This window comes from Puma concolor, chromosome B3 (genome assembly GCF_028749965.1).
Source record: "Puma concolor isolate L17-30 chromosome B3, mPumCon1.1.hap2, whole genome shotgun sequence".
Classification (NCBI taxonomy): Eukaryota; Metazoa; Chordata; class Mammalia; order Carnivora; family Felidae; genus Puma; species Puma concolor.
In genome coordinates, this window is record NC_141672.1 from 101,834,287 (window position 1) to 101,850,625 (window position 16,339).

Here is a 16,339-nt window from a genome sequence, read left to right on the forward strand (position 1 = left end):
AATTACATAGTTTATCCTTCAGAAAAAACTGTGGTTATTACAACAATGATAGCAGTTCCAGTAACGAGCTGGTGAAATATGCCCAGTGATGTTAATTTCAGATTAATAAAAATGTGCTTGACTTCCTAAGACATTTTTCTCACAATTGAAAACCAGTAATACCAACTATTCTTGTTAGCAGAACTAGTAACTGATTTTAAGCTGCTTTGTACTGAAAGCTGGAATTTTGTTTTCTTAATTGTTGTTAGTAAATTTTACTTCATTCCACCCCTAACTATGTCCCTATAAATTCTTGGGCAATGACATTGATCCTTTTATTTATGAAACTGTTGAAAATAAAAACATGTATTTTTATTCATTTTATAGAAATTCCAGTTGTGTTTTTAGTAGGCTAATTAGGTAAAAAGATTCCTTGACAGAGATTGTTTGTATGCCCCTAAGTTAGTCCTTCTACTTCAGACATTTCGCTTTGATGCCTTTGGTTTGAGTTCTTACGGTATTTAGTAGTGGGACTATCTACGTGTTTCGCCTCTTAGGCTCAGAATTACCCTAAAAGCCCCAGTAGTAGATTTGGGATTTATGGCAACATTTCTATTTCTATGTAATAGTAAAATACCAAAAGCATTGAGATAATTATCAAATATGTCATTTAAGTATTCTTAGATATTGGAAAATTCTTAAGTTAGATTTTTGTTTCGTAGATTTATTTAAAATTTGTAATGTCTTTTTTGGGGGTTATATTTGTTTTAATTTAGATTAGAGAAGATACAAGGAAGGTAGGAAGACCTAAATTTCAGAGACTTTAAAATTTTGCCATTTTGGTTAAAGATAGTTTTTACCCGAGTTTATATATCAGATCAGTATTCATAGAAAATAATGGCTACAAATGATCAGAAAATCAATAGGAAATTATTTTTAGGAAATTTTTTAACTTCCTCTAACACTTATCTAGCACTTTTATCTGAATCAGTAGAACTATTAAAGCAAAATTTTTATTTACTCTTTTTTAAACAGCTTCTTTTTACAAAATATAGTGCCTCCAAAATTCAGAAGTAGAAACTGTTGTTTGTATTACTGTGTGAGGGACTTGGATTAATCAGCAATAGCTAAAGAATGAATTCTTACAGTAATTACCTAGTTTTTCTCAATTTTTAAGTTGACCCTTAGACATATTTTAAAAATTATTGGCCTGGAGGTTTAATTACAGTTCTTAAAGATAGGATTTGACTTGGATTGTGGTTTTCTTTTTTTTCCAGTGACCTACACTTTCCCCTCCCCCCCCACCCCAGATTTTAGGTACTCAAATATACTTATAAGTTTTTTATTGTTCAATAAACTATATTTATGTAAAAATCAGGTAAGTGGATGTTCCTGAATACAATATTGCATTTTTATTTTGAGGGGCGCCTAGGTAGCTCAGGTGGTTAAGTGTCAGACTTTGGCTCAGATCATGATCTCACAGTTTGTGAGTTTGAGCCTTACATTGGGCTCTGTGCTGACAGCTGGGAGCCTGGAGCCTGCTTTGGATTCTGCTTCTCCCTCTCCCTCTTCCCCTCTCCCACTCACGCGCGCGAGCGTGCGTGTGTGTGTGTGTGTGTGTGTGTGTGTGTGTGTTCTCTCTTTCTTTCTCTCTCTTTCTCTCTCTCTCAAATAAACATTTTAAAAAACTGAAATTATGATCGTGGAGGAAATTAGCCAAAGGCTTTGTTTTGTTATTTTGGTAAGTTGATAAAGATTGTGCTAAAGATGATTTCTCTTATTATTTTAAACTTTTCACATATTGGAGGTCCATATTAGCATGTATTGAAGTCTTTAATGATACTTAACATGTTGCAATTTAAAGAAAACTGCTATTCAAATCATCTTGACAACTGAGCTAATAGAAACCTAAACAGGATAAAATCTTGATAATGATTACTGTATTTTAGAGCACGTTTAGAAAAGTGGATATAAGGGGCGCCTGGGTGGCGCAGTCGGTTAAGTGTCCGACTTCAGCCAGGTCACGATCTCGCGGTCCATGAGTTCGAGCCCCGCGTCAGGCTCTGGGCTGATGGCTCGGAGCCTGGAGCCTGTTTCCGATTCTGTGTCTCCCTCTCTCTCTGCCCCTCCCCCGTTCATGCTCTGTCTCTCTCTGTCCCAAAAATAAAAAAAATAAATAAAATAAATAAAAAAAAAAAGAAAAGTGGATATAAGCTTCTCCTTTCTTTTTTCCAAATCAGGTGAAGGTGTTCCTAAATTGTTTGACAGTTTAGGCTGATTTTGGTTTTCATAGGCCTTGGAGCTTATGAGACTCCAAGAATTTTTTTTTTCACAGTAATTTATGCAATTGTAAACTAGGTAAGGAAAAATTATCTAAACTTATGTTGTTCAATGTAGTAACTACTAGTCACAGAAGACTTTAAATTAAAGTATAAGTAAAAATTCACTTCCTCAGTTGTACTATTCACCTTTCTAGTGTTCAATAGTCATGTAACTCGTGGCTACTATATTCTGTAGCACAGATGTAGAACATTTTCATCTTCACAGAAACTTCTGTTGGATAGATTTCATCTAAATCATTCCTCTCATTTTCTGTGGAAGGGTATCTTAATTAAGATATATAGCTATTCTCACATACTAAAGAAAATTCCCAACTCATCTTCTCATCATTTGGAACATTTAAAAATATCAGCCACCACACAGGCTATGGATCTATTTTTAAAGGCATGGGGAGTGACATCGTCTTTTAACTCATCACTGGGATGTGACAAGATTGAAAAAAAAAAAAAGACAAGAAAAACCTATCTTTTTAAAAAAAACTTCTCCTTCTTTGCATCTTTTCTCAATAACTATCAGAAAATCATTATGCCCCCCTGCCTGACAAGGATATTTCCAGTATTAATCACAGAAGGATGCACTGAAAGGAAGAACACAGTGCACAGCTTAGCCTTTAAAAGCTGAACAGAGAATGATTTGCCCTGAATTTGGAGTTATCCATATGACTAAACTGAATCATCCAAGCAAGTAAAAAGGAATGTTTTTGTTAACTTGACTCCAGTTGGTTGTATGAGCTAAAACATCCCAAGGATAATTGTGTAATCACTGTAAAGAGTAATTGTTGGGCGCCTGGGTGGCTCTGTCGGTTAAGCATCCGACTTCGGCTCAGGTCATGATCTCATGGTTTGTGAGTTCAAGCCCCACGTCAGGCTCTGTGCTGACCGCTCAGAGTCTGGAGCCTGCTTCAGATTCCATGTGTCCCTCTCTCTCTGCCCCTCTTCCACTGGCACTTTGTCTCTCTCTCAAAAATAAAATAAAAACATAAAAAATTCAAAAAAAAAGAGTAATTGATAAATACTCATCCCTAACGTGCTCTGTCACTCTTAAAGTCAGTTTGGGTGGATGGGATGAGGACATTAAACACATATTGTGGATTTGTTCTTTTCTATCAGACTTAGATTTTCAGTTATATTCATTTGAGTTGGAATAAATGTTACAGTCTGTTCAGCAGACACTCAGAATTACTCTTATCACCATTCCTGGAGGGTAAAATATAAGTGCTTGGGAAAGAAGAAAGACAGTCGGTCCCATGATCACTCCTATGAGCCTGACATTCTGAAATAGAAGCTAGAATTCTTTTTTTTTTTTTATCACTATCTTATCTTTTTCTTCTTCTTTTTTTTTTTTTAATGTTTATTTTTGAGAGAGAGAGAAAGAGCATGTGTAGGGGAGCGTCAGAGAGAGAGGGAGACACAGAATCCAAAGCAGGCTCCAGGCTCTGAGCACAGAGCCCGATGTGGGGATCGAACTCGTGAACCACAAGATCATGACCTGAGCTGAAGTTGGATGTTTAACCAACTGAGCCTCCCAGGTGCCCCTAGAAGCTAGAATTCTCAAGAAAATTTCTAAATAGCTACCACTTAATAGAACATCTTAAATTACTTTAGTACCTTTTTATAAGATTTTATTTTTTAAAGTAATCTCTGTACCCCTCATGGGGCTTGAACTCACAACCCTGAGATCAGGAGTCAGATGCTCTATACCAACTGAGCCAGCCAGGTGCCCCTCTATTTCTCTTAAAAACAGTTTGACTCCTAGTAGATTTTAATAATCTTAAAGCACATATAGTCCTTTCTCTTAATTTTAAGATTGTTTGTTGTGATACAAAATCATACTTAAGATGTAAACATATGATTAGATCATTAACTAGGAAAAAAAAAACCTGGCATCTATGTGCAGGTGATCAGATGACATAAGCAGTCTGGTTTTAATTTGTGGCCAGTACTGATTGTAACTAAAAGAGACTTGCTCTTTTTGTGGAATTGGCGGACTGTTTCCCTACATCTGGAGTTAATAAAGTCTTTGAGACCACATCAGTTGCGCTTTGCCGCAAGAACTCTTTGATCTGAAAAATTGAGACTGGCACAACTGCTGCTTCATAACATTGCATCTATGTTTTTGCAAGCTGTGGTTGAGATACCAAAAGTAAAGTTACTTGGCTGGTGTTAGAAATGCTGTTAGATGGGCCTCTTAGGGAACCTTGTTTTTCAAAACATTTTTATGGTGATAAAAACTTTGAACTTATGTTAGTAAATAAAATGACAAACTTACAGTAGTTTTTACCGTTTTCATTTATAAGATTGATTTTTTTCTAAGTCCATTTATTTTTCAAAATGTGTTTATAAAGACTAACATTAAAAAAAACTTTACCTCTAAAATGAGCCCTGTTTTTTTCCAAACAGCTTAAAATTTTTACATAAGAATAGGCAAGTCTCTCCTGCTTTGTGTGGGGTTTTTTGGTTCTCTTGCTTTCCATGACCACGATCATTAACCATTATCTGATCAGCGTATCTCCTTGATTTGTAAATCAGTTTAGTCACATTTATCCTTTATTTGCTTTTATAACTGCAAACATTTAGGATTTTTTAAAGTGTAAGTATATCATGCATGGAATACAGTGAATTGAATGGGAATAAGAATAAGTAAATATAAATTGATAAAATACACATTTAAATGGCCATATTATATAGTTTTTTTGTGTGAGATGGCACATCAAAACTGAAATTGTTTTTCATAAGTTGGAGGCTTACACAATGTTTCAATCTATGACCTGGATAGAATTAGAGAATTTTCTATTTCCTACTTTGAGATCAAAGATGGTGTATATAGTAAATAAGCATTTGTACCAAGAGGCATAATGCTATCTTCTGAATTTTATTCTCATTTGTATTTTCTTGCTGTGTCTATGGATTTACTTTATTCTTCATCATTTGTAGTTTCATCCTCGTTTAGGAAAATCTATGTATAAAGGGGACACGGGACATCTAGCTGTGGCTAAGTTTAGGTAGTGAAACTGGATTAAAAGAAAAAATTGCGAAGTTCCTTTCCTGAAAACTTTTTCCTGCCCATCAGCCTGTGTAATACATTCCAAACACAACTGTATATACCCAATTATTTCATTCTGACACTACCTCATATAATAGCACTAAACTAGAAAAATGTATTTAATATGTATAATGGGGAAGAAAACACATTTTATCTGCCAAATTTCTTTATCTAGGGTCCTTCTAGGTAGTTCTTAGAAATCTGTCTTGTCGTGAACTTCTCAGGTACCACAGGTGTATGTTTTTACCTCTGGGATGTGAGAGGAAACTAACCTGAATGCCAGTCCATTAAAAATACACACCTATGTTAGTATTGAAACAACTAGCAAGAAGAGTAAAAATTGACTTTTTAACCTTTTATTTAGGATGAATTGTTTTTTAAGTAGAAATGTGCAGACAAAAACTATAAGGAACATTCTTCAGGGACTGAACAAGGGCAGTATTGGCAGTATAATGGCTCCTACAAGAATGATAGAAAAATGATTGAGATACCATTAGCTAATGCTTAGAGCTTACTGTGCTAAACATTGTATATGTATTATCTCATTTGATTTTCCCATCAACCCCCTAATGCAAGTACTATTAGCACCATCTTACCAATGAGGAAATTGAGTCTTGGAAGGTTAGGTGATTTGTCAGAAGTCTTTACAGTTATTAAATGCCTCAGAGGAAGAATAAATGAGTATGAATGATGGTTTATGTAAATAAAATCTTGGCCCCCATTTTAATCTCAGTGTGTGCTTCGTCAACTTTTTTATTAGTGCATAGACAAACATGTTTGCTCGGGATAAAATACCAGACTGTGTAGAAGGACATAAAGTAAACATCCTCTGGAAGGATACCTCTATGTCCAGAGGTATAACTACTGGATTTCTTATGTATAATTACAGAAATTTTCTATGCTTATGCTAAAAATACATGTATGATTTTTATACATGCTCCCATAATTTTAATAAGGGAGCTACTTGCTTCCACTTAAGTGAACACTTAGGATTTTTATTTTGGAGTAAAAGTTAATGGATATACCCTTATCAAACTAAAGAAATATGTTTCATACACCATTCAGTAGGACACATTTCCATTCTTCCTGACTCTTGGTTTACTTTTGCCTTTACAGAGCATGCATCACCTTAATTGTTCTTTGTTTTCCTTCTTGATTTTAGTAATCACCATGAGAATGGTTTTATCATGTTTTGATTATTAAGGATATTTGGCTGCCCATTTAGTTTTGCAGAGAAATGACAATTTTGGCCATTTGCCAATTCAAAATGTTCATATTTTGCTTATCTGAAGCAAAGGTTTACCAAAGGAAATTAATACTGCTCTGATAAATTAAATGAGATTTTTCTTATAGCTGTACCAGACTTAGAAGTTTGCTTGAAATTAAAGAAAACCCCTCAGCAGAATTTGGTTTTAATTTTGCTAACCTTACTAATAAGTTAAACAAGTTCCTGAAAACCCGTGTTGGGCCTTTCATGGATATCTTTTAATAATAACAAAGTATAGTAACTTTTAACAAACTCATTTTGATTTTGATAAATCTTATAACAGTGAAAAGAATGAATTCTACGAACCCAAATTCTATTTCATGCTATATTCAAAAGACATCTGTTTCCACCACAACATTTTGAATCATGAGCCTATATATGGATTTGTGTTTTGTAAGCAAAGTCAGCATTTACGATTTGTTCAACCACCGGTGTAAGTGTCACACAAAGATTATTTGGAGTAGTATTTTTCTCTAGTAATCAGCCAAAACCAAATATGTAGGTGGTAACCAAGTTAGATTACGTATGTGGATTTAGTCCACTTCTTTGGATTTCTGGTAGGCCTTTATAGATATTAGATAGGCCTTTTTAGGCCCTTGGTGAAATGTAGCACTCATATTACACAAATGATATGACACTCATAGCCATTTTAATTAAATTTCCCATTTAATTTTAAGGTATATGCACCATCCCCAAGTTCAGATGATTTCAACCGTGAATCTCCTAGTTATCCATCTCCCAAGCCACCAACCAGTATGTTTGCTAGCACTTTCTTTATGCAGGGTAAGTACTGCTTGATAGTTGTCAATCCTACAGCAGTTTATCTATTGTATATTAACTACTATTTTAAAACTGTGAGGAAAGAGAATACCTACACAGGTATTCACATGTATAAATGTATGAATGTATGTATGAATTCAGGTGTATCTATGCATTTGGGGCCAAAGTAAATTAAAATTTCTAATGTTATATATTGCTGATTGCAATATAGTCGGAATATCCAGCAAACGTTTGGAGTGCCTATCTAGTATTGATTGAACTTATAAAGGACTTCATTTGAGAAAAATGAGTAGAGCTGCTCTTTCTCATAGAATTTAAGTGAATGAAAGCTATTAACAACTCTTTCTTATTTAAATTGCAGACTCAGGTCACCCCTAGAATGATCAATATAAATACAGTGAATATCATAGAACAAATTAAGACTTGTTCAGAGAGAAAAAGTGTTGCATTTCCTTTAATTCCTATCTTGCGTTTTTATTTGGTCTCCTGTGGTTTTGGACTATGGGGAGCATATACTATGGGAGCAATAAATCACTACATAAACGCTTCCTTGACTTTACACTGGTGAGTGAAGTCATTGCTAACACATTTCATTTGAAGACTGTCTATAGTATAGTCATTATCAATTTCTTATGTTTACTGTTAGAGAAACTTATTTATTCCACAGTTTCATAATTTTTTATAATAACGCACATTGCTTGTTATAAAGAACTTTTTTGTATATTTATGGGTATGCCATTTAACCAAAATTAAATCCAACCTATCCCCAAATTTGAGATTTTTTTTATCCTGCTTGATATGAATTTAGATCTTCTAAGGATTTTTATAACAATATACCGACTACAGTTTGGATTGTTTTTTTTCTCCTCTAACTATAAAGCCTTATTCCTTCTTTTTAAATAGTAATTACACAGTTTGGAGGGAAGAAAAGTAGATGGAAGACTGAGTCAGAAGGGGCAGGGAACGAGTATCTGGAGGGTACCCTTTGGAATTCTCAGAGCATCATCTAAATAAAAGAAAACGTTTTAGCTAAGGAAAATTTTATATTTCTCTTTTCGTCTTAGATGGGACCCACAATTCTTCTGACCTTTGGAGTTCATCAAATGGGATGAGCCAGCCTGGTTTTGGTGGAATTCTGGGGACCTCCACTTCCCACATGTCTCAGTCCAGTAGTTACGGCAGCCTTCATTCACATGACCGCTTGGTAGGCTGTAACACATGACTAGGGTGCGGCAGCACTTTGTCCTCACTTGTGTTTCTCTTTGGATTACAAGTGTAAGATTTGATTCTGCCAAAACTTGTGACATGTAAATACTTCAGGGCTTACTGCATTTAGCCTGCCTTTTTAAAAAGTACATGACAATAGTAACGCTTTATAGCTGCCAGCTTGTAATGTTCTTTTTGACCTGTTGTCATAGTTGTCCAGCCATATGTGCAGAAAGTGTATTTAATAGATTATGTCTCTTTCCTCCTTTCTCTAGAGCTATCCTCCACACTCAGTCTCACCAACGGACATAAACACGAGTCTCCCGCCAATGTCTAGCTTCCATCGTGGCAGTACCAGCAGTTCGCCATACGTTGCTGCCTCACACACTCCTCCCATCAATGGATCAGATAGCATTCTCGGTGAGCTGCTTTGGGTTGGCACAACTTCCTAAAACCTACTTTGGGGATTTTCAATGAGCCCCACATCTTTCGATGTATTTTTTAGTATTGAGTCTAAAAATGAAAGGAAGGAAGAAAAGCTTTTAAATTTTCATTAATGTAAAAACTGGTAAGGAACCCATCTTAAATTAGCTCATTACATACAACACATATACAATATTTGGTGATTTATTGTGACTGTGTGTGAGATAACAGTAAAGAACACCCTTGAAATCATGGCAGAATGCTAAAAAAAAAAAAAAAAAGTCTGCCTGCTAAAATTCTTTGTTTTTTACCTGAAATATTCAGGAACCAGAGGGACTGCCGCTGGAAGTTCACAGACAGGTGATGCACTTGGAAAGGCTTTGGCATCTGTGAGTATTGATTTTAAATATTTTGCTGAATGAATTTTACACTGCTAAACAGTATTTTGTGGACAGTATGTCATAAAAGGTGTAGTTATAACAAAATCAACTTCATAACTCATTTAAAGCTATTCTTGGTTTATATTGATTCATGCTGCCCTTAAAATAACTCAGGAAAACACCTTCCAACCCCACTCCCGCAAGACCTATCCTTCTAACTTCAACTTAAATATGTTTGACTTAATGGAACAGATGTAGTAGAAGGAAGAGAAATTTGGGCATCTTTAAATTTAAAACAAATTACTGAGATTAATAATTAAATGTACTTATTAGTTTTAAATACATACTTAGTAAGTTGCCCATTCAAGTAAGTCAAATGAAACCAAGAAAGACAACTCATTCATTCTTCACTTATTCTGCTGGTCCACAGAAGAAAGTGCCTTCATGAGAAATTTTTCCAAGACAAAAAGTAGCTTACATATTTTTTAAAAGGGAAAGTCATCTGCAACTGATTCATTCAAAAAATAGGAAAGGAGAGTCTTCCCAAAAAAAGCCAGATTCATTGAAGGAACTAATGCTAACATGAGTAAAACTGATTTAAAGGAATCTCATAATGTTTTCTTGAGCAGCTAATTTATATCATATCAGATCATTAATGAGAAAGCAGTGATTGTTTTAATAGCTAGCTGATCCTTAAATATCAAAACTAAAATCCCTTCTTTTGGAATTATTTTGGGAAAGCGTTTGCTAATAATCCACAAAGACTCCAAATCTAATTATTTAAAAGAAGCCCTTCTGCTTTGGACTTTATGAATTTGTCTCCTAAGGCTTTTTATTTCTTTTCTTTTTTCCGCTTAAATGTTATGCCTCTCAAAATTCCCACAGAATTGTCCTACATTTTCTATGAGGTACAGTTAAACTCTATCAGACAACATTTACTGCTGTTCCTGGGGAAGGCAGACCACTTAATGTGTGAATAGAGGAAGCAGCCATTGAACATTTAAAGAGATAAACCTCTTTGTGTCTAGTTTCTGTAGATAAACCTTTCTCTGCATCCCAGTACAAGTTTCTTGAGAAATAAAGCCAAGGCAAACTCATCAACCACATAGTGGAGCACCCCACAAAACAGTGCTCAATAAATGTTTGTTGAATTGAGTCTTAACATCATATGACAAAAATAGTGACGATAATAACAAAACCCACAAAAATACCAGCTATAATTTGAATCTTTACTAGGCGCTATGCATTATACTTAGCATTTACGTGCTTTGTTTCATTTAATCCTCAAGAAAACCCTGTGAGGTTGGCATTATTATCCCCACATCAGAGAGAGGAACTAAAGTTTAAAAGGTTAAGTAACTTCAGCTCAGAAAGATTAAGTAGTTTGTCCTAGGGATCACCAAGCTAGGAAGGGTAAAGCCCATATATATTAGGTTAGAACCTTGATCTGACCAGCTTCACTACTGTTTTTTCAGAAAGAGAATGCTCTGAGTGTTGTTTTACAGGGTGTTGATGAGGATTAAAGGAAGTTGTCCTACTTTTTCTGGACTCACTCCCACCTAATGAAAACTACCTGCTTAAAAATAAAATTCTATAATATTAAATCTGAATGCCTCCTGGGTATTTGATTGGCTTGCCATATTTGTTCTGCTGATTCTGAAAGAATCCAATAGCAGATATTTCACAAGTAGGAAGAGAAATTACATTGAACTTTCAATTCTAGGCAACTTTAAAAAATACAACCTGCATTTTGAGGGCTTTTTTCCTCAAAACTCTTTTGTTTATTTTATGCAAGGAAAACTTCTATAAAGGAACCTTGGTGGGTAGGCACGCAACAATTTGTGATGTTCTCAGTGGTCCTTCAGGCTCCCTTTCAGTTACCCTTCTAGTGGTTGACTGTTTTCCCATATTATGACCAGCATACTAGCCAAACCAATTGGCATTAGGAAAAAAAATTTCTCTGTGAGTGGAAGCCAGGGAAGAATGTCTAATCTAGTTAGTGGGTGGGCTTTGGTTGTCATGGAAACCCAGTTCTGTCATCCTATGTTGTTACTAGGCAGGAGCAGCCAGGTCATTCCATAAATCATTTCTGTCATAGCTGACGGTGATGCATTCCATCTGCTCCATCACTGCGTGCCATAGTCTGCACATTTGAAAATCCCTTCCTTCAACCCATCTGCCGCCCCCTCCCCACCAGACACCTCCCTAAACACATTCTTTTCTCTAACTTCCATTACAGATGCACGTTCACTTTAGTGCTCACAAAATGTACTGAAAAACAAAAACATTACATGGGGAATAGGAAAGATTAGAAGAGATGAGGAGAAGGAATTTTCTGAGGATTATATTTGAGAGTCTAACACACACATCAGAATTTTATGTTAGGTATTACAGATACTTGGAAATGGTGACCATGGGTATTTTGAAATTTTAAGTTCTTTAGAATATGACATTTTGAATATAGCATCTAGTTTTAGATGGAGAAAACACCATGCATTGTCATTAGGAGTTATTTCTAGCTCTTCAGTCGTCTGATACATGTCTCAAAAGGTCTTTCATGTGTGAAACATCACAGGGTACAACCTTTGTTCTTTAGGTATTAAAAAGCACACAGAATACTGTGATTAAACATGTAAGGCCAGATAATACATTTGCAAAGGTTCCTTTATTTTAGGTTTAAGCCAGGATAATTGTGGTCTTAATCTCAGGATAGCTAGAAAGAGAATTGTACATGAAAGTATTTACACAAAGTTCCCAAAGCCCTGTGGATTATGCATTAGTTTAGATAATAAACTAGAGTAGATAGAAGGAAAGGAAAATCTGGGTATTCGTGCCATTTCTAATGTGTTTCCCTGAACATTTGCCAGACAATAACCCTTTAAGATTGTGCCCATGGAGAGTTATATAGAGGAAGAAACATCTGGTTTATTTCAGTGCCTAATACCATATCAAAACACTTGGTCTTTAATTTAGAGGAGATCAAACAAGAGGACTGTTTAACTTTGTTGATTATATCAGACTTCTTTGTGATAATTTATGTTTTGATTTCTACCTCCGAGCAAAGGAGAGAGAAAGAGTGTGTGTGTGTGTGTGTGTGTGTGTGTGTGTGTGTGTGTGTGTGTGTGTGTTTTAATCTGGATAGTTAAATGGTCAGTAGTCTCTAACAAAAGAAGAGAAAATTCAGGGAAGTTGACGTTTAAAAGTAATTCATGAAATAAGTTTCTTTGTTCCTTAGACTCAATAACATTAGCATAATAAAGATTAACTGAAATGTGCACTGTAGTGTTTAAAAAATTGGGCTCACAGTTCTAAGGTTGGGCTTGGGAGCCCTCCATTGTTTCTTTTTTGTCTGAGGCCCTTTTCATTAGCTTCTGGCTTATTGGCACCCTGCTGATTGGAATGGACCATGACTGATAGGAGGAGGAGCCTCATTTGTTGCAGTAAAATGAGGCATATTACCGGTTAAGCCTGGCAGAAGGTATTGGGAGTTATTCATCATTGGTCATTTAACAGTACGAGGACCATGGACTGCATGCAGAATGAGTTCTTACTTTGTGTTTATGCTTTAGATTCTAAATCACTCCCATCCCCATTTTTTAAGTGACTGACTTTTTTTTTTTTCTTTCAAATATCAGTGTTGGAGTTCTTTAAGGTCAGAAAGTACAAGAAGTACTGAAATCCTGATTTAGAATGTTCATTATCCAGTAAAGCCTAATGTTAGAATTTCTTAAAAGTAACAACAGTTTCTATAGAATAAATATAATTTGTATGTGGTTGGTGATAGAATAAACATAGAGAGGTGAAGTTTAGTGAATTGATCTGTGATCTAAAAGGCTGTATTATCCTGTTTTTTTAATGTTGTATTGCTCCTTCTCTCCCCACATACCCATTCTTTTTATGAAAGTAAAAGAAGAAAAAGTCCTGTAATTTGCCAGGCTGTCTGTCAGTTCAGGAAAAGTATTAATAACAATTCTGTCTGTCATCACTTTAATTTAGGGCAAAGTAGAACTAGACAGTGTGGTGGGTGAGTGGAGAAAATGCCTTTTATTACACAAATGGAGAAGCTGCTTTTGAAAAAACACCACATTATATATTTTTATACTTGATATGTTTTATACTTGATATGTGCCTTTACAGTGATTTTTAAAAGCCCTCATTTGCTAGTCTTGATAGTCTACTTATATCCTCAAAAACCCATGCCTGCCCAACAATGTAGTATGGACAGCTTCGTACATCAACACTAATTCTCAAAAATAGTAGAACATCACCATATCATTGTTCTCAAAGCTTGTAACCACAAAAGTGATTTGTAGATGAATTCACCTTTATAACAAGATCTTTTAACCCCTTTGGTAGTTCTGTTACTGAACCCCATTACATAAATACTAAGATAAATACTACCATTTACTGAGTCTTGCTTTTTATCAAAAAGCATGTATAGCAAATTTCAAGTGCAGTTTAATTGCTCAAGTCTCTTTAAAAAAAATAAATACTGAGCACCTACTTGCATAAGACAATGATAGGCAATGATGGATTCAGTGCAGAATGATGTGAGGTCTCTGCCTTTAAAGAGCATACAGTCAAGGAGAGAAGACATGACACACATACTAAAAATGTTAATGTTTAAAATAACGTGAAGTAAAAGACCAAAGAGAAATATAGTTTATTCTAAGAGTGTGAAGGAGGTGAAGATGAGTGTAAAGAGGGAGATGATGTGTGAACTGGGCTCCCATGTGGTTTAGAATTCCATCAGGGAGAAATTAAGAAACTGGCATTTTGAAAGGACAAGCTGTGTTCAGAAAATGAAAAAAAAATACATATTTTGTTTGGATAATAGGGTACAAAATGTTACAAGTAGGCTATAAGTTAGATATTATTGTGACCAGATTAGGGAAGATCTCAAATGTCATTCTGTTCTATTTAGTGGGCTGCAGGAAGCACTGTGTGGGATTTGACTGTTTAAAACTGGTTGGGAACAATAACTCTGGCAATTATATAAGGGGTGAAAGGAGCAGGGAGTAACTAGATATATAAAGACTTAAATGATCCATTTTCAAGTTCTAGTAAAGGTTTAAAGCAGTGTCATGGTGATGAGAAGGACGTGTGCCTATCCCAGAGACCTTCTAGAGAATGGTAGGTATTGGCAGTCTGTGGTGGGGAAGGGTGGAGGGGAGAAGTTGGAGAAAGAGAGTGATATTGGTGACCATGAGAATGCCGATGCTGAAGTAGAGGAAACAGAAGAGTAAAGATGGGAAAAGGTAGGAAGCTTGGAGCAGTGATGCAAAGTTTGGCTTGACATAACGAGCTTGAAATGAAAGAATATGTCCAGATGGAGAAGTCCAGCAACCATTGTGAGGATAGAAATGTCAACTTAGTAGTCATTCACAGAGATGTCATAGTTGATACTTTACAGAAGTGATATTACCAGGAGATAAAACACAGGTGAATAGAAAAGAAAACTGAGACTAGAGCTTTTAGGGAAATCTATATTAAGAAACTGGAAGTGTGGAAGAGAGATGGAGCCTATGTATTCTACATCCAGTGATTTAAGAGAAATACTCAAATAGAAACTTCTCACAAGGATAATAACCATTCATTCTTTCAACAAGTATATATTTACCAGCACTGTTGGTACTGCAAGCTACTGCAAATCCTGTACAATTCAAATTTTGTCTGAATAAGACAAAGTCCTTGCTCTTCTGGAGCATACATTTTACTGAGGTAAAAATGTAAGAGACAGATAATAAAACAAATAAGCAAGTTTAGACAGTTAAGGATTAATGTAAACACTATGAGGAAACAACAAAACCAGGAGGGTATGACAGAGAGGCAGTACTGTTTCTCCAATGCTTTCCTGCTGTTAATCTTTACAAGGAAATAAAAAATCAGTGAGTATGTCTAGTTTATGATAAGAGGGAGTTTTGCATGAAACTGAAACTTTCCTCACTGCTCATGCACCCACCATCAATGTTGTCAACTCTTCCCTTCCTTACCAATATTACAGTTAAGGCATGTTTCATAAAAGTTAGCATCAGGTGTTCCTAAAAGTTATAATTACTTGAATCTTAAATGTGAGAAATAGTGATTTATAAAAGTTAAGGGTTATGTTGAGATATGTTTTTGTTGAAGTGTGGTGACCTCATCTAATTTACACATATGGTTTAAATTACTTTGTGTATGTAGCCCACTAGGAACCAAAATGTGACCTTTAGCTAATTTTCACATGCATATCCTGATTTTTTACAAGGTAACAACCTTAAGACCAATAGTATTGATCTTAATATAACACACTACCCTCCCTGTTACTCAGTCCTTCCATAATGTCCTTTGAAGTCTTCTTGATAGTTTTGCTTTTCCAAAATGGCTTTTTAACTTGAATATACAACTTCTAGATCTGGCTGTTTGGTGAGATTTGGTGATTGAAGGCATTTACAGTTAGAATTTAGTAACATTATACAAATTGGTGTGTTTTCTTTGAGGTAGATATATCCATTTGTAGTCAAAGGAAAATGGTCTCTCTGGCTGCTTACAATTCATTTAATACTTTCTTCTTTTTAAAAATAAAAGCTGTTGTGTTTAATGATTATAACTTGTGGAGTTTTGTTTTACATGAACCTGCCCCAGTTTCTGGCTTTCTCAGCATATTACACTGTGTTTGAAACCAGTGCTGAGACCCCCTTGTTTGCCATAATTAGGACCTCATTAAATTCATTACAAGTCTAAGCTCATTCAGAGAAAGAGTATTTCTATTGGATGACTCCTTTCACCCACAAGTAGTTTTCCTTTTTAAATTCATTCACATAAGTTGATTTGCTGCCCTAAGTTAAGTGTTGAGATATGAAGATGGTTTATTATGCTCATTATAGAGATAGAATTGTCATAGAGAAAACTTCCTAGGGACTCTTAATACTTGGATTAAAGA

General features: G+C 35.2%; 1 protein-coding gene across 13 annotated transcripts in view; it reads left to right on the forward strand.

Annotated features, from left to right (window-relative positions):
- Nucleotides 1-16,339, forward strand: part of TCF12 (transcription factor 12) — a 382,333-nt gene that overhangs the window by 324,503 nt on the left and 41,491 nt on the right. For all 13 annotated transcript variants that reach the window (XM_086710772.1, XM_086710771.1, XM_086710774.1 and 10 more), the window contains 4 exons: nucleotides 7,306-7,411; nucleotides 8,473-8,612; nucleotides 8,890-9,034; nucleotides 9,362-9,426. In XM_086710772.1, the coding sequence (XP_086566898.1) occupies nucleotides 7,306-7,411; nucleotides 8,473-8,612; nucleotides 8,890-9,034; nucleotides 9,362-9,426 (456 nt within the window). The remainder of the gene's footprint in view (nucleotides 1-7,305; nucleotides 7,412-8,472; nucleotides 8,613-8,889; nucleotides 9,035-9,361; nucleotides 9,427-16,339) is intronic.